The 21645-nt window shown below is 40.5% G+C and overlaps 1 protein-coding gene across 5 annotated transcripts in view; it reads right to left on the bottom strand.

Annotated features, from left to right (window-relative positions):
• Positions 1–21645, bottom strand: part of agap2 (ArfGAP with GTPase domain, ankyrin repeat and PH domain 2) — a 64275-nt gene that overhangs the window by 19304 nt on the left and 23326 nt on the right. For all 5 annotated transcript variants that reach the window (XM_041800242.1, XM_041800243.1, XM_041800241.1 and 2 more), the window contains 4 exons: positions 10798–10856; positions 6421–6508; positions 2892–2977; positions 2635–2770 (listed from right to left, as the gene is read on the bottom strand). In XM_041800242.1, coding sequence (XP_041656176.1) covers positions 2635–2770; positions 2892–2977; positions 6421–6508; positions 10798–10856 — 369 coding nt within the window. The remainder of the gene's footprint in view (positions 1–2634; positions 2771–2891; positions 2978–6420; positions 6509–10797; positions 10857–21645) is intronic.

Below are 21645 nucleotides of genomic sequence, written 5' to 3'. Positions count from 1 at the left end.
TCAGGTTTGAGGCCAGTCTAAAAATTATGACATGGGTTTTGATGTTTAAAGCAAAGTTTACTTCCTCAGTAGAGAAAGTGAGTATAACTGGAAGAAAAAACCCAATATTTTCTTTTTTTATCATTTGTAACAGGAAGCAAATGAAATATTGAGCTGCTGACGGCCTCCAACTGATTTAAACCCTGGTTATATTTATCATAGCCATGCCAAAGTCATCCTTACAGATTTTATTGAACAATATTTTTAAGACACAAAGAGGTGGATTTTTTAATTTCCTGAATCAATGTAAAGTTGCAGGTCATCCCTTATCAAGACTGTGATGCAGTCACCATCAGCTCTCAGCAGGCTGTGATTTACCCAGTCTAACTGTGTATGGCTGTCATAGCACCACTGCTTTTCCACCCAAATCTCTGCATAATGGCTTATTTGACAAGCAATGAGTTACAAAGTTATTCCTTAGATTGCTCTGAAGACTTTTTAGATGTTAAAGGTGACATAATGGGTTAGTTTCACAATTCAGATATTATATATAATTTTTTTCTTTTCTGAAAAAAATTGTATTTCCCTTTCCTTTTCGTTGCTACAAAAAACAACAAAAAAAAACAAGCATGTACACAGTTTCTGTTTCTCTCCTACTTCTAAACATGTAGCTGCATACATGCAGAAGGTAAACAGACTGGTCTGCTGCATGCATAACTCCCCAATTCAACCATAAGGATGTCAGAAAGAACAGTATTTCTTGAATTATCCCCATTATGTTAAATTCTTTGGAAAATGGACAAGAAAAGCATCAAAATGAAACATAAGTTTAAAGGTCACATATTTTACCCCTTTAAGACAAGTTTATATTGGTCTCAGACGTCCCCTAACCATGCCTATGAAGTTTGTTGCTGGAAAAACACTCTAGTATTGGATTTTTGCATGTCTATAAACCCCTTTGTTTCAGCCCTGCTCAGAACGAGCTGTTTCTGTGGCTTTAAATGTTAATGAGCTGTCTGACTCTGCCCTTCTAAGGAAAAGGATGAGGCTTCATGGATGTGTCTTTCCTGATCCTCCTCTCAGCTTTTTTCTAAGTGGGGAGGGCCAAGCGAACCTGTGGGGTTCTGTGGGGCTAACTCCCCACATGACATCATGCGGGGAAATCTGAAGATGGCTTGTTTCTTGGGGGCATTGTAGTCAGGTCAGGGGGACATATTTTTGTTAGAAAAGCCTGAGAAAGTGTATTTGCATAATATGAGACCTTTAAAAACTCAATTTGTATTGTTTTCATTGAAACAGCTGTGTCTATTGCAGTGATTTTCAAACGTTTTTTTGCCCAAGGCACACATAAGATCTCTCTTTAACATGTCTTTATTTATATTTAATTTAATGTATATTTGCAGCAATAGGGCATGGTTCTACAAATCCACAACACAGACCAAGACATTTCTAGCCTTCACCATTTAGGATCAACTGGGGTACACAGATCCACTCTAAAATGTATTTTTGTGCAGCATACATTTCAGCTATATCTGCTTCATTTACAATTGTTGATTAAAGCAATATGTTGTAGCAAATCCAAACCTTTTTGCCCATTTTTAGGCTAGTTATTGAAAATATGTACATATAGCTAGAAAATACCAGAAATATCACCAAAACATTTTAGCTCTCTAAGGTTGCCCAATTTTTTGCTACTCTTTAATGCGAGTTTTAAAAAAAAATATTACTGTAACAATGGTTACCTTTATCAATAACAGTATCAAAAAATTACAATGCAAAAACATGTAAAAGTATCTTAAGTTATATAGTCAAAGACATCACACATAGTTGTACAAATTCCCAAAGCACACTTAGATTTTCCTCAAGGGACACCACACCACTTGAGAACCACTGGTTGATGCAATGCAAACTTTGATGCATTGAGTTACCTTCTACTGACTATAATTCTATAACGTAAAAAGTTACTTTTCAAAACAATATTACCCAACACTGCATGTAACAGCAAGCAAACAACACTGGTACAGAGAAATGCTGTTTGCTCTGCAGCACAGTTAGGATTGCATCGAACCCTTTACATCTGTTTAGCGAATTAGGCAGTGCCTTCTTGTGGTCTGGCCTCATCTGCACTGGTTTAGAGAAGTGGTTCCCAATCTTTTTGACCTGTGATCCTCAAAGTAACAGCACTGGAGACTGGGGACTCCCACTGTCCTTGGAGGTAGTTAAAGAATATGATGTGGCACAAGCATCATATAGAAATTCACATTTCAAAGATTTTTGGACATATTGTTAGCACACATCTCACTTAATAGCTATAGATTTTTTTAAATTGGGCTAATTGCAAGGATATTTTTAAAATAATGGGCAAAATATACTGCTTTAAAATATTTCAAATTGCTCTTTGTATTTTTGGCAGGCAATATACGACCAATCCTTAGTGTCTTGCGACCATTCTAGGGGTCACAACACCCTCTTTGGAAACCACTGGCCCAGTGGGTGCTGAAGCTATGCAACTCTTGTGTGAATGGGACCCTGGCTTGCTTTTTAGCATAAAGACCGATCTTACTACAGAGAAGTGTTGTATTCTATGTCTTCCTCACATTTAAGAATCATGTAGTCCCACAGAATGTAGACTACAGTTATGATTTGTGCACTGACCTTGGGTGCCGACCACGATGACGGGGATGTCGGTTCGGTAAGCGTTCAGCTGGCTGTAGTACTGATAAAGCTCTTGAAAACTGGCCTCATTCTCCAGACTGAAGACGAGTATGACTGCATCAACCCAGCTGCTGAACTGAAGAGAGAGGAAGGAGAGGATGATTGATGATGAAGTCTGCAGGTATTTCAGTTCTGCATACTAATTACTGCCTCGCTCTCTTTATGACACTCTCCCACACACACACATAAAGAAGCACCTGTGCATCAGGTGGGCCGGGTTCCTCTCGGATCAGTAATAGATGGCTCTGTCCGTCCACCAGCACTTCCTTTTTATATCTGCCGCCTGACAAGGACACGGACAATGACAGACAAGTTATTCAGCAGCTGGCGCCAGCAGGGCGGAGGCAAGACGAGCCAAATCCAACAGCAGGGGTCACAAAATGTGCACTGACTAAAATGGTTTAATAAGAGACTGAAAACACACAAAATATTAGTTATTTATAAAGTAGAAACAAAAAAAACTTTGAACTACAAACCCCAACACAAAAACATTGGGACATAGTTCACTGTTCTTTTTTAGTACCAAAAAAGTTAAATTTGTTGTGCAGACAGGATTTTTGATGTTCAAAAGACAAAAACAACAAATAACAACATCAATACTTGTTCACAATTTCAGGAAATAAACAAAGTAGTTAAAACCAAGTCATGATAAAGTGCCTTTAACCTCTCTACAATAATGTATATTCCACTGAGGTTAAAGTGCATCATCTTGTGCTAGTTTTGTTACGTGCTAAAGCTTCGGGTACAATTCCCGGGGTTCGCCACAAGGCGACGGCCAGAACGAAGAAGTCAAAACTCTGAGTTTAAAGGATGAGGATAGTCATGGAGAGCAGAGCTGGCTTTACACTGCAGCTGTGAAGAATAAAAATATGATAGGTTGAGCTGTTGCTCACCTATAAGCTTGCTCGCCCACTCTACCACTTTCTTGAGAGCATTTTCGTTTTTAAAAGTTAAATTTCTAAACCATGAAAGAAGGGGAAAAAACAGGACAGATTCAATGATAGCTTGATAGAATCGAACTTGATGACAGTGTAAATAAAAACAAAAAACGTGATTTGAAAACGCCTGTAACCCAATTTTCAACTGATTACAACATCAAAACAAGACACGAAATGGTAAATCTGATCAGCTTCTGTGTTTTTTGTTAATTTACACACATTCTGGATTTGATGCCTACGATATGTTCCAAAAAAGGTGGGACAAGGGCTTAAAAAGGCTGGGAAAGTGTTAAAAAATATCTGTGACATTCCACAGGTGACAGTACCATGAATGGGAAGAAAATGAGCATTCCTGAAAGATGTAGTCACTCACAGTCGTCAAGGTGTGAGGTTCTTTGCATGAGCAAATCATCCAACAGTTTATGAACAACGTTCCTCAATGTTTTGCTACAAGGAATTGAAAAGATTCCCCCAACTACAGCCCATAATATCATCAAAAGATTCAGAGCATCTATAGAAATCTCTGCACATAAGGGGCAAGGCTGAAAACTAAGACCTTATTTACAGGACAACGTTTTGCTTCATTCTCTGTTTATCATTTTCAAATAGTTCCACGTTTAGATGACAACATTTTGAAAACAATCTTTGTCTACACAAGAACACAAGAAACACAGAATCGCTGTAGTAAAATGATTTACTGCACAATAAATCTGTCTCTACAATAAGGACAGTACCGCACACTCACTGTTTTCATGTGTTTTGATAACATGTAACATTTTTATCATATACGGGTGCACAAAAGAAATTCATCCTCCTCCTTCTCATTACCACCGCAGTGAAATTTTACGGCACGTATTAATACAAATGCTTTGTTAGACCAGTCTTGTTATAACGAAGATGTCCTTTAAGACTGTTTAATGTTCCACAGACAAATTTTTTTCCTACAGCCTTTTATTTCTTGTTGATTTTCTCAGAGTGCAGCGCTTCCTGCAGCGCAGCAGGAAAGGGATAGCCTTTTCAGAATGATATTTCTATTTCCCCGTTTTCAAAATTATCTGCTTCTTGAAGTGATTACAGCTATCTTTTTCAACCTTAACACAGAAGCTCCAATCCTGTCTCCTTCAGCAGCTGTACACTGATGTGCAGCCGATGCAGGAGGAGATAGGAGAGTCTACAGGCTGAAGTTTCTGTTAAAACCTTAAGAAAAAAGATAAACGGCTAAATCATTCTGAAAAGGCTCCAGCTGCGCTCACAAGCAGCGCCGCACTTTATGAGAATATCCACGAGAAATTAAAGGCTGTAGGAGCTGAATTTGTCCGTGGAAAATTAATTATACTCAGCAGGTATCTACATTATAACAAGACTGATCTTGCAAAACACTTTTTTGTGTTTATATGAGCCGTGAAATTTCTCTGCTGCGGTACGCTGGTGATGACAATGATTAACATGATGATTGATGAAAAAAAGGTAAAAGTAATCATTTCCAAAATTAATAGCATGACTTTACCTAAAGAAACTGGCATTAAAAGCCCTCCAAACGAGAATAATGTGTCCATCTGGATTTTCTACATCCAGCTGTCTGTGACTTGAACCACAGCTGAACCACAGGTAACTACACCAGACAGCTTGGGTCGAGCTGCCACGGCTCGGTTCAGAGTGCTGAGACTCTTGCCTTGACAACAGACTACAGGCGTAGTGCACATGTGCGTTTTCCCTCTTACCACGGAGATGGAGACAGGGGCATTTTGAAAAACTTTCACTCTGGAGCATGGTTTCATTTTCAGGCACCAAAATGCTTTTCTCTTGTAAACGGACAGCCCAAATGCCACAAAAGTTATGCGTTTTCACCTGAAACGTTGTCGTGTCAACAGGGCCTAATACTGGACACCTGTGACCTTTGGCCCCTCATGTGGCATTTAACAACTCAGGAATGGACTCAGGAACACTTAAGGAAACCAGTGTCAAGACTCTGCAATGCAAAGCCAAAGCCATTTATAAACAACATCCAGAATTGCTGCCAACTTCTTTGAGCCAGAGCTCTTCTGAGATGGACCTTAGGAGGAAAAGTGTGCCGCGGTCTGATGAGTCCACATTTTATACTGTTTTAGGAAATAAAGGCTGTTGTGTAAAGGACCACCCAGATTGTTATCAATGCAAAGTTCAAACACCAGTATTTATGATGCTGTTGGGGGTTTATTAGTGCCAATGGGTGGGTAACTTGCACATCTATGAAGGCACCACATCATTCTCAGGGATGTCCCTGCCTGTTTCAGCTAGACATTTCAGAGCCACAGTCTGCAAGAGTTACGACAGCCATGCTGTCGTAACTCTTGCAGACTGTGGCTCAGTAAAAGATTGAGAGTACTGGATGGGCCTAGATGCTATTGAAAGGTATGGAGCATTATGAAACACAAAATACCGTGACAGAAATGCTGCACTGCTCAGAAACTTAAGAAAGAATAGGCAAAAATTTCACTTTCAGTACTTCAACAGTTCGAGTCTTCAGTCCACAGATGCTAGCAGAGTGTTGTTAGAAGAAAAAGTGATGTAAGTGGTAAACATACTTTTGTCCCAACTCTTTTGGAAAATGTTGCAGGCATCAGATTCAAAATGTTTATAAACTTCCAAAGAACAATGATAAATCCCATTATTCTGTTTGACACTGTCCCAGCTTTTTTGGAATTGGCATTCTAGTTAAAGGGCACACAGTGAGGAACCATTTCAGTCCAGTACAATTAAAAAGCTTAATTTTTCCCCAGGGAGCAGAAAGATGTATTATGTGTCTCACCATCCGCCTTCTCCAGTGCAGTGTAACTGCCAGTGATGTATTTGTTCACCAGCGCTGACTTGCCACTTTTCAGACTTCCCAGAATACCCTGAGAGAAGAGGGAAGGAAATACAACACCGTAATATTCACACAGGGCAAGCGTGCAAAATCTATCATAGTGTAATGTTTCAAATATAAACCTCTGACAGAAATAAATACGCTCAGCTGACTTATTTCAGTTCCTCTGTTAGAGGTTGTTTTTTCTATCAGCAGATCAACAACTATTAGATCACTTCCTTTTATTATCACCATGTAAAGATAAACCCTGGAGCAGTCAGTGAGAACATTTGTGCTCGAGTATTAATTAGGGTTGTCAGGGTACCAGGTGTTTTATTTTTTTGAGCTTTTATGCGGTTCTTGTAGACAGGACAATGGATGGAGTCAGAAACCAGGAAGCGAGAGAGGGGAACCACAAGTGGGAACCGGACCTGACCTGAACCTGAGCCAGTTTCTCAAACTGCTCCTTACACTGATCCACAATAAACCCTGACTCTGTGCACTCTTGAGGAGTGTCCCCCAAAACCTTGCAGTACAGAACAAGAGTGCATAGTTAAACCCTCCATCAGTGAGTCTGCACCGATGCTGACCCAATGAGCATGTGTAACAGCTTTAATATTCCTCACTGAAACACTCTGTAGGTTAAAGTTCCTTGCTGTCAACAGCACAAACTTTCCAGCAGCAAAATAAGTTAAAAATAGTTCACTGATAAATTTTAAAAAACTAAATTACTATCAAGTTCCAATTATCAAATCCTGAAATGTTAATTTCATTCTGAGTTTTTTCTCATATTGTGGAGCAATTTCAATGATTCTGCTTAAACTATAAGGATGACTTGTTTTACTGACCTTAAAGGGATATTTCAGAATTTTGAAGTTGGGCATTATGTGGTATGTAGCAGTGGTAGTGGCATTAGCCTCCAGGGATATCAGTGAGCATTGCTCTTCTAACAAGGACTCATTAGTTGTACTGGCAAGGAAGCTAGGCTATACAAAGTAAAAGATGGGTACAGTTTCTGTGCAGAATTTAGCACATTCTTGGTAAAAAAAAAAAAAAGGGTCACAAAACAATGTTGGCTCAAATGTACGCACAATCAAAATTTCTGAAGAATTTTAATGTATACCCAGAAAGCCTCTAACCTTGCAAAGCAGATGGATATGCCTGTTTCCGTGTTTCTCACTGGCGAATCCATCTTGCAAAGCTCCCGTCTGAACCGTTTGGGCCCAGCTAGAAAGTGACAGGACCAATCAGCGACCAGGGGCAGTAGTTTCAGGCGCGGCAGAGTCGTGACGTTAGCAGGCAGCAACAAGAGGCTGGTGCAAGTGTGGCGGAAGAGATTAGCGTAGATGCTGCTAAAGCGCAAGTTCTATTATATCTTGATGACATTTCTTCGTTAAAAGAAGAACAAAGAACAGCAACGAGTTGTTTTCTTTTCAAAAACGACAAAAGTCGTGTACTGACATGTCTATAGTCGCAATGGTTCACGTTATTCCTCGGTCGTGGCTACGTCACGTGTTTTGTTGCTCGGATTGGCTGTAAAGATGTGAGAGAACGTTCATCCAATCACACTCCAAGTTTTTTTCAAATCCTCTGCCCTTTCCCAAATGCTTAGTATTGAATGTTTTCTAGATGGATGTGTGGAACAAATCCATCTGGCATGTCAGGTTAGAAAGCCTCTGTGTTTTTGTCACTATTTTGCAATGCAGGAACATGTAACCAGTAGCCAAAGCCTGCACTGCCTGCAGGCTTTCTGGGTAAAAAATAAAATGCTTTAAAAGTTTTCAATAGTGCATGCATTTGAGCCAACATTGTTTTGTGGCCCATTTTTACCCAAAAACTCACTAAATTCTGCAGAGAAACTGCACCCATCTGTTACACTGTAAAGCCTAGCTTTCTGGCTGGTACAACCAGCGAGTCCTTGTTAAAGAAGGAATGCTCACTGAAATCACTGGAGGATAGTGCCACTACTACTGCTACATACCACATAATGCCCAACTTCAAAATTCTGAAATATCCCTTTAAATCAGGCTATAGAGAGTTCCGGTTTCTGTGGCAGTGACGGTAAGTCATCCCAAAACCAGCTGTTTTTTTTATAAACCATCTCACCTTAACTGAGAAAGTTTCAGTCATGAGATCAGACAGAGTTCACCCTGGAGTATGAGAGAGGAAGGAGCAGTTTGAGAAAGGCCTCTGGCCTTATCAGTGGGTGAAATTAAACTCACCTCTGTGGGTGTCCAGAGCTTTTAACCTGACAAACCAGACAGACCGTTTCACACATCCATTGCCAGGGATGGAGATTGTTATTTTCTATTCATACTGAATATTGTCTTGATACTCTTTATTGATCTGAGTCAAAGACAGGGTCTGGTGGGTTTGGTGTGGAAGAACTTTATTGGCTTGCACAGAGCCCTGACCTCAAACCCAATCCAGCACCTTTGGGATCAGTGTTAATTTTGATAGCTATTTTCAACTTAGTCTCAGTCTTAGTCTTTAGATTAAATGCATTTTAATTTAAGTCACATTTTTGTCATTTCTACGCTTTATAGTTTAGTGTAGTTGTAGTCCATAAAAAGTTCCTAAATTTTGTCTTAACTTTTAGTGCAAACTCATTTCTCCCTCCGTACTAAGTCATGGTAATGTGTTCTCTGCACTCTGTCACCCCTGGGGTCCCTGATTTCCACAGCTGAAAGGCACAAGAGATACAGATACATTTTATTTTGACAGATTTACACAGTGGATAAATATCATGGATTCTGAATGTCCGATGAAAACTAAATTACATTTAAGTTTAGTTTTAGTCATCTTAATGAAACCTAAACTTACTTTTTGTTTGTTTTAGTCATCCAAGATCTATTTTTGGCTAGTCTTAGTCTGGTCTTTCTCATGGGAAAAAGGCTGTCGATGAACATTTTTAGCCATAGTTTTAGTCTACAAAATTAATGCTGCTTGGATGAACTGGAAAGGAGACTGTGAGATAGGCCTTGTAGTCCAACATCAGTGCCTGACCTCATAAATGCTCTACAGAGTGAATGGGCACAAATTCCCACAGAAACACCCCAAAATCTTATAGAAAGCCTACCAAAATGAGTGAAGGCTTTTATAGCTGCAAAAGGGGGGCAACTCCATATTAGAGTTCATACATTTAAATACAATATCCTTACAGTTTCTTTTGGTGTCATGGTAAGGTGTCTGAATGCTTTTGTTCATATAGTGTATGTTTTTACAAAAGTGGTATCATAAAATCATTTGAGACTTATTAACAGAATCAATGAGCTAAAGTAGGTGTGTCCAAAGTATGGCCGGGGGGCCAAATGTTGGCTGCTGCCCATTTTTAATTGCCCCCCCCCCCCACCCAAAATTTTTGAATTAAATAAAATATGACCCTCAGTAGAGCATGAAGCTTGTGCTAGACTGTATTACTCCTCTTAATTTCAGCACAAGGCAGTGCTACCATGCTAATACTGTAACCAAACATTTTGACAACAACATTGAATGCTTTTTTTAAGGACTAAATTGAGACACTATACCAAAATAATAAAGATTGGTTGGAAGATTGGTTTTACTTACTTTAATATTAAGGTGAGGCATATGAGAGTGGCCTCACCATCCTTATATATTTCTACATGTGGCCTCCAATGGAAAAAGTTTGGACAACACTGAGCTAAAGCATTATATTCACCTTTTTGAAAAACACAGAACTGGGTCTTTAACTTGGGTTTCAACCTCGAAACCTCGATACCCCCTAAACACTGGCTTTTTGGTATTGTTTTTCTAATCAGAAATCCCTTCTTGTTCCTCAAGAGGAACTCTTACCTATTGTGTGATGTCATCTGCAAAGAACTGATATAGCATAATCTATAGTATAGTTGCATCCATGCTAATCTCTTCCACCATCACCATTGTGATGTGGCTACTTGAACTTAACCACACCTGTAGCTACTGCCTCTTTCCCTTAAAAAACAATGATTGTTCCATTCATTCTCAGACCAGGAGCAAGAGTATCAGCTTTAAACTGTGCAAGATGAATCTGCCAAATGACAGACATGAAATCTGGCTGATCCATCAGCTTTGCAAGGTTAGGGTTGACTACCTTTTGTTGAATTTTTAAAATATGACAAATATAACCCTTATTCTAGGAGTAAATTTTGAGTGTCTACAGAAAATTAGACCTTAAATTTAAACAGTATAAATAGTTTGGGATTAAATAAGAGGCCTGTTTGGTGTCTAAGTGTACCCCCTTTACTCACTTTAATTCAATTTCACAGTAATGATAAATGGGTCTAATTCTGGTGTTTGTTGATGCAGTGATGTGCAGGTTGTGTGTTGGCATTCTCGTCTCACCAATCTAAGCTCCGGGATGGCTCTGCTCAGCGTCCACTCCTGGCTGTTGGCGATATTTACTGGAGGGAGACGGACAGAGACAAACAGTCAGCCATGCAGAGGCACAGAGAGAGAGATTCATCATTTTGATCATGCACAGTAAAAAGGGCAGCCATCATAACGGCCTGTGGGAGAGCGATAAATCACACAGCCACTACGTGACTGCTCGCTATAAGCACACGTATGGCCTAGCAGGTCAGTTTAATGAATATAACCTTTAAATGACAGCAGGGGATCCAACAAGGTAGAGCCACACCAGTCATTAGCCACTTTACCTCCCGCATGCTAAATGACAGGCAGCTGTGTATGAAACGCTGCTTTTACTGGATGGTTCTGTGGAGCTGCCAGTCAACCATCTAAACTCCTCTGTGGATTTAAACTAAACCAACTAAAGCTGAAACCTACGAATACCTTCATTAGTGACTAATCTCAGGATTTTTCTCATAGGTCGACTGATTTACCTTTAGGCTATGAACTGTCAAAACAAAGTGAAAAATGCCCATCACTGTTTTAAGATAAGCTTTATTCTGTCTGAAGGCAACAGCTATCCAAATCTGACTTTATTTGCTCACAGACATCTCTAACTTAATTTTCATGGCAATTTGAAAAGCAATAATCAGATGGAATATGATCTTTACGATATGGATTTGGGACGCTTTTGCCAGTTCTTTTTTGGCATTGGATTGGATTTCAGAGTCTCCACAGGAAATCCATTACATGCTGTTTCTGCGACTCAGATCTAAACCATACTTTCAGATTGTTTGAAATATGATTAGGATATAATTTCTGCAGATGTATCTCTGTGAAAATCAGACAGCATAGATGTCGTTCTTCTGTCAAAACAAGAACAGCAGACCCAGAGTGGCAGCAGAACATTAGAACAGCTGAAGAAGAACAGCTTCTTCAGTCGTGAGACTTTAGGGTGTAATGGACGAGTTCTGCATGACTCATGACTCCATGACTGTGTGGATTAGAGTTCTCAGTTTCTAATGGTTCTGACAGAAAGCTGAATCATCAGCGTATATGGTCACTGGTGCTTACAGGATTACCACAACAGTTCATACAGACTAGTACATTTATGTCAGGAAACACAAATCTGATCTGATCACTTTTCTTTGTCTTAAAGTCTTTTCAGATCTATAGCTTGAAGTACTCCTGGCAACAATTACACCATGAAGGCAAAAGAACATCCAAGCAACTCACAGAAAAGATTACTGAACAGTCAGAGGGACAGATACAAAAAACAGTCCAAGGCACTGAACATTCCCTGGAGTTCAGTTAAATCCATCATCAAGAAATGGAAGGAATACGGCACATGTGTAAATCTGCCTAGATCAGACCGTCCTCACAAACTGAGTGAGCGTACGACAAAGAGACCATTGAGAGAGGCCACCAAGACACCTATGACTACTTTAAAGGAGTTCCAAGCTTCAGCAGCTGACGTGGGAGAGACGCTGCATACAACAACTGGGAGAGTGGCAAAGAGAAAGCCACTGTTGAAGAAAACTCAGATTAAATCTGGACTAGAGTTCACCAAAAGTCATGTGGGAGACGGTCAAGCAGAAGAAAGTTACTTGGTCTGAGGAGACCAAAATGGTGCTTTCTAACCATCAGACAAGACACCAAATGCACCATCCCCACTGTGGAGCACGGTGGTGGCAGCATCATACTGTGGGGATGCTTCTAGGCGGCCAGCCCTGGGAGGCTCGTAAAGGTAGAGGGTAAAATGAATGTGGCAAAATAGAGGAAAATTCTGGAGGACAATCTTATTCAGTCTGCAAGAGAACTACGGCCTGGGAGAAGATTTATTTTCCTGCATGATAATGACCGGAAGCATACAGAGAAAGCTACACAGAAATGTTTAAAGACAAGTTTTGGAGCGGGTGAGTCAAAGCTCAGACCTCAGTCCAATAGAGAATACATGGCTGGACTTGAAAAGGGCTGTTCACGCCTGATCCCTATGCAACCTGACAGAGCTTGAGCAGTTTTGCAAACAAGAATGGAGTAAAATTGCAGTGTCAAGATGTGCAAGCCTGATTGAGACCTATCCACACAGACTCAGTGCCGTGATTGTAACCAAAGGTGCATCTACTAAATACTGACAAATCCTAGAAGGTGAATACTTTCTAAAGGTACTGTAATTCTTGCATGCAAAAAAGCCTGCTAATGTGCATTCACTCGGTATTTCAATGCCCATAAAGGAGGGTTAACCCAAAATGTAAACAGACTTACAGATTTCTTGGATCACGAGATCAGAGGCCGAGGTTTAATCCTCGAAATAAACATCTACAGAGCAGGTTAGGTGTTAAGTTACTATGCTGATCTACCCCAGCAAGAAGTGAACCAACTTATTAGTCCTGGAAACAAAGAGTTAACCCTAAAAATACCTAAAAAAAAATCCTGTTTTACATGCCCCTTTTCACACTGCAACTGATTTTGGTCACGTTTTAAAAGAATGGAGTAAGAGCAAACAATGACTTGGGATTAGGACTGGAGTGATTTGTCTGAATGTACCTCTAAGGCTTAGACAGTAATTATACCAGTGATGATTACTACAAAAACCCTGTTTTGATCAAACAGTCCAACAGCCAAAGATATCCCGCTTATTACGATATGAAACAGAAAGAATCACACGTTTCAGGAGCTGGAACCACAGAAATGATTAACCGATTGTCATAGTTTTAGATTTTCAGCCAACTGACTAATTTCTGAGTAAATTTTTATGCCAACAGACCAACAAACTAATCCATCCAGCCAGGATATGAAATGGGATCAGGTTTGATGTGCTGGCTGAAAAGTCTGTTTTCTAATGTGCTGAACAAACAGCATGAACATCCACATGGACACACAGACAGATGAGACAGTACAGTAATGTAGAGGAGTCGGGTTGCACACAGCTGTGCCAAGGTCGCTGCAGGGCAGAGGAGGTGGCATGCCCTCCATGCGAAGTGCTGCTCACACCCAGACACCCAGCTGCAGCCTCAGAGATGAGAATAGAGGAAAACAGAGCCTGAGGGGAAACTAAAACAGAAGCACACAATAAAAACAGCAGCTACAGCTAAAACTGCAGCCAGTAACAGTACTCGTGTGAAAAATAACAGTCTTAAAGGTTATGGTGGCCAGTTTTTGTTTTAGAGTCGATTCAACTTTAAAAACATTTGGAGGCTGCTGAGGTTTACTGTATTACACAGAGGACTGTTTTCTGCTTTTAAGGCTTGTTTTAGAGATATGTGGGAAGAAATGATGCAACAGGTGCGCTAGTAGTCTAGTGGCTATGTCCACATATGTCATGTACAGAGGCTGTTATTCTCAAGGTAGGCAACCTGGTTTCTAATCCCATCCCTGCTCAATCCCCACTCTCTCTGACTGTTCATTGTCCTATCCTCTCATAAAGCCCAAAAATCAAACCTTAAAAAAGAAATGGTGTTATAAATTCAATTAATCATCTCAAAAGTGCAGCAGAAGCCCTCATACAGGTCATTCAGGGAAGCAGAAAAGGCCCCATTGCTTTCTGTTTGGATTTAAAACATTAACAGACACTTGTGAAAAAGGCAGGTGGGTGAACCTGATTAGTGCTAGTAACAACTGCATGCAGGTGGGAAGCCCAGCCTCAGTTGGGAATGTTGGGTACCAGCTGGTGAATGAAAAAATTTAATCCAGATAAGAGAAAAGAAATTAACCTAGGAAAACAGAGATAATTATACAGAGATATCTAATTGCACCCAGGTAGTGATATCACTTAAAGTTCTGGCACAATGTAAGCTCCATTTAAAGCGTCTTACATGAAAGCTACAGATAGCATATTAGCTATAGCAGATACAACTAAAATCCCACATCTAAACAAAGCTTAGTTCACGCAGGACATGGAAGTCATTCGCCAGCTGGAATCTGCTGATTGAGAGCGGGCAGCTCTTGCAGCAGGAGAGCGGGCTGCTTCTAAACATGACGTCCTTGCTTCCTGCTACCTGCTTCACCATTGCTCTATTGACAAGGCTTCACCTCCTCCACCCCAGCCTCCTCCTTTTCAAGACATTTTTTTGTTGAGCCCGCATATCTATATTCATGCTGCAAAAGAGTGGATTGTTGATAAACTCTATCAGTGTATAATGTACCTCTCTACAGCAGGTTTCTTGTAGTGCACTCTCTGCAAGGCAAAGCATGCAGAGCCCTCACCACCAATCAAAACTGTATATCCATTTCACAATAAAAGTATGAGGAGAGTGGCCTTTTATGTCTCCATTGGAGAGAGAGGACAGTGAATGGAATGGGAATCTTAGATGGGAGCGTAGGGAATCTCATCCTGTAAATTGCAGGTGCCTTAAATCAAACTTGGGCTGTCCACTAGAGCCTCTCTTTGTATAGAACCACTGGGCTTTTTCGCCTCAAAATTACCAACCTTTAAGGTAGCACAAACTCAAAAACTGTGCCTAACAGCCACAAGGTTCCTGGTTTGAATCCTAGTTGGGCAGTTTTGTGAAAAGTTGCTCCATGTGTGGTTTGTCTTTGTGGACTCTGGCTTCCTCCTACAGACAAAGACACACTTACTAGGTCAATTAGTGACTCTAAATTGCCCGTAGCTGTGAGTATGAGCTTGACTCTATACGTATGGGTACAACGAAGCTGGGTACACCCTGGACTGGCAACCAGTCCAGGTGTACCCAGCTTCTAACCCAGGGACAGCTGGGACAGGCTCCAGCCCCAGCCCCAATCTTCAAAGAGCACTAGCAAATAGCAAGTGTGTTGTGTTTCCAGAGGGTTGTGAATGTGTAGTTGGAGAAAAAGGGTGGCATAATGGCTCTAAATGGATATACACCAATACTTTTTATTTTTCCCTGCAATATCCAGTCATTTTCATAAACTTTAAATCAATTCATTGTCTTCTTTTGGGACAACAAAGCTTGTTTCCTAAAATAATGAGTTAATCCCTTGAGAAATTACCAATTTTCATGACATCTTGGTATATTGAAAAAAAAAACCTAAATTTAAGCATGCTCTTCTGTAATTGTAAGCTTTTGCAACATTTTTGTTTTGTCCTGGTTCTTTGTTAAATCATGTTTTGTTTATCTAAGGTCCAATCTGCAACATTATTCATAAAATACATGTATGAGGTTGAAATTTCTTTGAAATCCGGGTTGTGATTTCTCATAAGGCGGTGGTGATGGGTCCTGAAGCCAGACTGACTTGAAACTGCCAGAACTCATTTCACTGGAAAACTTTCACTCAATCTTAAATGACAGACAACGTGAGACCATGGAACAGTGCTTGTGTTTTCAAGTTGTTATTGTGATTCCTACTCCTGCACTTTAAAATATGACCTAGGTCTAATTCTTCATTATTATTTGATTAACATATTGTTTATTATCTGTCTCTTGAATATGTATTATTAATTATGACGTGTGCTGCTGACGTCTTGGCCAGGTCACCCTTGTGAAAGAGATCTCAGTCTCAATGGGTCTCTATCTGGTTATATAAATAAATAATAAACAAGGTAAGAACCACTGGTATAGAAAATGTATGAATGGATGGAAAATTATACTGGGAAGTGTCTCCTCTGTGATATCTGTGTCAAAACTCTTTCACAGGAGGCAACAAGGAGTTTTTTAAATAGTCAGATGTGTGCTTATTCATGGTGAAGCTTTGGATAAAGCATCCATGGTCAAAAAAATACTGCTGGAGTTTTGTTTGGGAAAACTAAGCTTCTGATATGAACTCTTCAAAAGTTCAAAAATACAAATCACCCTGGGGTTAATGGCATGAAAAAACAAATCTTGTGGGCATCAGCCTTTAGTCCAAAGATTTATCACTTGGCAGGGAAAAAAACCTAACCATGCAAAACCAATGGACTAGCCAGATTCCGTATCTGTCATCAGGCAGATCCATCTTGCAAAGCTCCAATCTGAAACAAACATACATGGTCTGAGAATGGACCGGACTCATCAGCATCACTTGAGAATATTGTAGTGGTAGCCACGGGTGGGATTTAGTTGTACTTTAGACCAGTAGATACAGAAGTATTTTTAACAGAGCTGGACTATTTTTCTTTATCAATAGAAGATCAGATAGTCATGCTGAAAGCTTTTCTTGATAAGAAAGATGTTTTTGCTTTTCTTCTCTTTGATGAAAGTTTAACATACCAACTTGCTTTATTAATAGTTTTTAAGTAAGTTATCATGGATAGATCATTCCAGCTGCACTACCTCACATGCTTAGGTGCTTCAATCAGCCTATAATGAATGAGACTGGTCCTGCCCTTCCTATTAAGTAGTTGCCAAGATCAGGTCAGATCAGGTATGGGAGCATATGCCGGTTCGGCACTTCCCTGCATCAACCTTGGTCCTGTACTCCTGATGGCCATGCTCCAGGCCTATGCCACATCCTCCCAGCTGGCCCCTCCACACTGCACGTGGTCACCACCGGTGTCTGGACCAGCCAACTAGGTCCTCACCCAGTATGCAGTGAGCTGGATCAGGCCCGGGGAAGCAAACCAGTTGCTCGTAAAAGCACAGCTGCCATTACCGTGTCAGACAGCTGACCCGTCCCATTCCCGCTCTCCTAAACACGCCAGCGTTAGACAGATGGTCTTGCCAACGATACCCAAAGATGTGTTGAAGAGAAGCTGTCACAAAGAAAGCCATTGTCTGGCCATCAGACAATGTCCAGGCCTAACAAGAGTATAGTAAGGGCTAGATCAGTGGGTCCCAAACTGATGTCACAAGACACTTAGCGGGGTCACAGGATGCTTCCCAAAAAAAACATACAATTTAAAATGATGTAAACTGGTATATTCAATCACTTATAGTGAAAATAAAGCTTTAAATGAGTTCTATTCAAAATGAATCAATAGTTTAAATGTGAAAATTGTGCTTAAACATAAGTCATGTATACAAAATCTCCTTAAGATATAAATTTGTGCATGATACATAGTGCAACATCAGATGCTTAACCACCTCCAGAGACAATGGCTGTCCCCAGTCTATGGCCCTGTTATTTGGGGGGTCAAAGGCTGGAAAGTTTAGGAACTTCTGGTCCAAATAGATGTGAAACACATCCCGTGCAATGGATATGTGACACAGGCCAACTGGCATGTCACATTACAAGAAACCTAAGTTAACCTTAGGGCAGTGCATTCAGGAGGTACTGGGTTATTTCTCTGGATGAGTGAAGATTTAGAGCTGCTGATAGTGCTGGAGTGAAAAGGTCAGTGGAGCACAAGAGTCAGTAGGTTTGATCCTCTGGGATGCTGGCATGGCTCACAATAGATCCAGAGAGAGTATAAACATACAGCAGCAAACAGAGAAGAGTAAAACTACGAGGAAGACAGGGAGAATCTGGGGGATGAGTCAGTGTGTGCTATTGAGTGTGTCCTTCAAAGATAGATGATGATTAAACCCAAGCCTGGCTGTAAATCTGAGAAGGCCGAAACCTCACGCATACGGCCGGTTCTGATGAGAGAGGAAGAGGGCTCTGCTGCAGGCGACTCCCTGGGAAAAAGGGCAACTCCTCGCACACAAACAGAGCGCTGACACTGTGTCTATCTTTGTCTGTCGTTCTGACTCAAAGCTCTCTTTATGGCCGGCTGCTGCTGCCAGAAGTGATCAGACAAGTGTGATCCTTCTGCTGCTTCGACACACAGATTTTCACAGAAAGCCAATTGTCCACACCCTCTGCTCCAAACCAGTGTGTGATCCACCGAACCCCCCCTCGTATGGATAGCCTGTAGCTTAAATCCAAAACCGCCAATTTTCCAACTTAATTCTGTTTTTTGTCAGAATCCTCTGAGCGTGTGTCAACGCCCGGGCACACACTTACACACGTCTCCCCATCCTCCTCCTCCTCCACCCCCTCGGTTTCATCAGCCGCTGTAGCAGCAGCAGCAGAAGCAGCAGTCCTGCCGGTTGCCATGGCAACACTTCCTCCTGCCCTGAGTATGTGTACGTTTGCATGTGATTGTGTATGTGCGAGTGTGTAGTTGGCGTAGCTGGTCTCACTACTCGAGTGAATCCACAGTGTGCATGTGTAGCAGCGTGAATACACAATGAGTGAATGAATGTATTAAACACACTCGCTCCCACTCCCACAGGCTGACACTCGCTCTTTCTCTGAGCAAACATGTTTGTCTGAAAGAGGCGCTCTGTTGTGCGCTGCAGCCATCGACACACAGCCAGGAGGGGAGAAATTATCAACTCACAACCGAGGATGCTAATTCTTCAAAAGCTGGCATTCTCTGGCATGTTGGAATTTAAATGAAACGGATGAAAAACAAAAGTGAGCAGTGAAAAACATCCCATGGTGTGGCAGATCATGTAGTGGGTGGACTCAGAGACAGGATTAGACTTCCCTTTCTAACGTGGGTGACAAATATCGCCTCACGTCGCTCCCTCTCTCCAGATTTTCCGAACTAGAGCTGAGGCGAGGAGCAGTGCAGCCTGACTGTGATCACACCGGCGGTTTCTCTCCCCTTTGGCTTCATTATGAGATTTAAACCCATGCTGGGAATGCTGCTTAAGTGTCTATGTGTGAGAGAGAGGAGAGATTACCCCTCCAGCGGTATGAAATCTGCCCGCGCTCTGAGGGGAATTAGATTAAGACCGTCCAAGATGGTCCTATTGTCAGGTCTCACATCAAAGAACTTCATCTGTCATAAATTTGTAGTCGCACACGGCTTGGGGAAACGTCTCATGACAGAATTAAAGCCCGTAAATGTGTTCTGTGTGGGGTTTTCTGAAAAGATCAACCCCACCCAACCCCACCCCAACTCATTTTAAATGGATGCCTGTGCACAGATGAAGAGGCTACACTCTGATGATTGTTTGGCAGGAGCTGAAGGCTGGAGTGTCTCTGATAATGAGCGGTTGTCATGCATGTAGTTAACTTGGATTAGCTGAAGAGGAGACAATGATGTTGTCACAAATGTTCCGTTACTTATTCAGACACCTGAATTTGCTCTAACAGCCTATACTCCACATCAGTCATACATACTTACATTATCTATTTTCACTGCAACGTATGACTGAGAAAGACCATAAATAAAGGAATAAATGTAGAGTCTGCATGGAGAGGATTTAAAGGACTTGTGTCTGTTTAAAAGCATTGTAAAGACAATAATTTTCAAGGTAACGCTGCTCTATTCAGTCTTTTCACCAGTCTTTACTGCTGACCATACCTGCATTGGACCTTTGCTTTTACTTAAACTTCACTGCAGTAGTGCCTATAAAAAGTTTTTACCCTCCCTTAGATGTTTTAGCCTTTTTATTGATTTTACAAATCACGTATGGTTAATGGTTTCACTTTTTTGAAGAAAAAAAATTACAAAAACCTCTTTAATGTCAAAGTGAAAACAAAGTACTGTCAATTAAATAAAAAAATATGTTATGTAATATTATGTTATGCATTAATATTCACCCCCTTAAAGTCTGTATTTGGTAGGGCTAAACAATTTTGGAAAATAATCTAATTGTGATTTTTTTTCCCCCCATTATTGTGATTGTGATTTGATATACGATTATTCCTTAACTCTCTTTTATTCCTAAACAAGGGTTGAACAATTCTTTATAATGATCTAATTATGATTATTTTGACTAGTATTGCAAATTGGATTTAAACTGTTGCATTTAAGGGTTTTTGTCTCTCATTTTAATTACAAAAAATTACAATAATGAAGGTAGGATTTTTTTGTTGACTATTCTAAAAAAACGGCACTTGAATGATTGCATGATATGCCGTGCATAACATCTGTCCTACAAAAAAAAGTTTAAATCTGCTATTCTGATGCAAATTTCAGGTCAAAGAAATATTGCACCTTCTGCGATTTGAAAATTGCAGCAGGCCATATTGCAATTTAATCTCATTTTCGATTAATTGCCCAACCCTAGTATTTAGCAGATGACCCTTTGGCTGCAATAACAGCTCTGAGTCTGTTTGGATTAGGGCTGGGCAATTCATCACAAATTAGATTAAATTTCAATATGGCCTGCTGCAATTTTCAAATTGCAAACAGTGCAATATTTCCTTTACCTGAAATGTGTCAAAATATCATTTTGATACAACTTTTTCATAAGAGACTTTTTGCTCTACACATTTTGTGTATTTTCAAGTGTCCTTTATATAATAGTTTACAAAGATCCTCCTTTTCCTGTTCATGTGTGGGATTTTCTTGATCAAAACAAGAACAACATATAAAAAATATCATCCCAAAAATTGCATACTTAATCGCAATACTGGGGGGAAAAAATTGAGATTATTTTTATGTGCCCTTGTGTGGATGGGTCTCAAAAGGCAGCACATTTGGAACCAGGTTGCACATAGACCAGGCATGAACGGCCCTTTTCAAGTCAAGCCACAAAATCTCTATTGCAGGAGTGTCAAACTCAATGACGGCAGGGGCTGGATTCTGAGTTTAGGTCTAACCTGAGGGACTAACTGTCAAACTCATTTTCACCAGTAATAAATTATGGGGGAAAACCTCTTCATTATGACTTTTTCCAAATCTCAAAAATTCGAAACATGAATTTAAAAGTCAAAAAAATGTATTTAAGTCATAATTGTGTGAAGCAAAATTGAAAATATGAAATGAGAACATTTTTACCATGCAGGCTGGGTATAACTGTATCACGTGCCAGATCTGGTCCCCAGGTCTTCAGTTTGACACCCCTGCTCTACTGGATTGAGGTATGGGCTTTGACTCGGCCACTCCAGAACAGTCACCTTACTGTCTGACTATTTCTGTGTGGCTTTCCCTGTATGCTTCAGGTCATTGTGTTCCTAGAAAATAAATATTTGACTGACCAGGATTGACATCTATAATTCTCC

This window comes from Cheilinus undulatus, linkage group 11, assembly GCF_018320785.1.
Source record: "Cheilinus undulatus linkage group 11, ASM1832078v1, whole genome shotgun sequence".
NCBI classification, from domain to species: Eukaryota; Metazoa; Chordata; class Actinopteri; order Labriformes; family Labridae; genus Cheilinus; species Cheilinus undulatus.
Note: the sequence above shows the minus strand (reverse complement) of the source record. Positions and strands in the feature narration are given on the sequence as shown.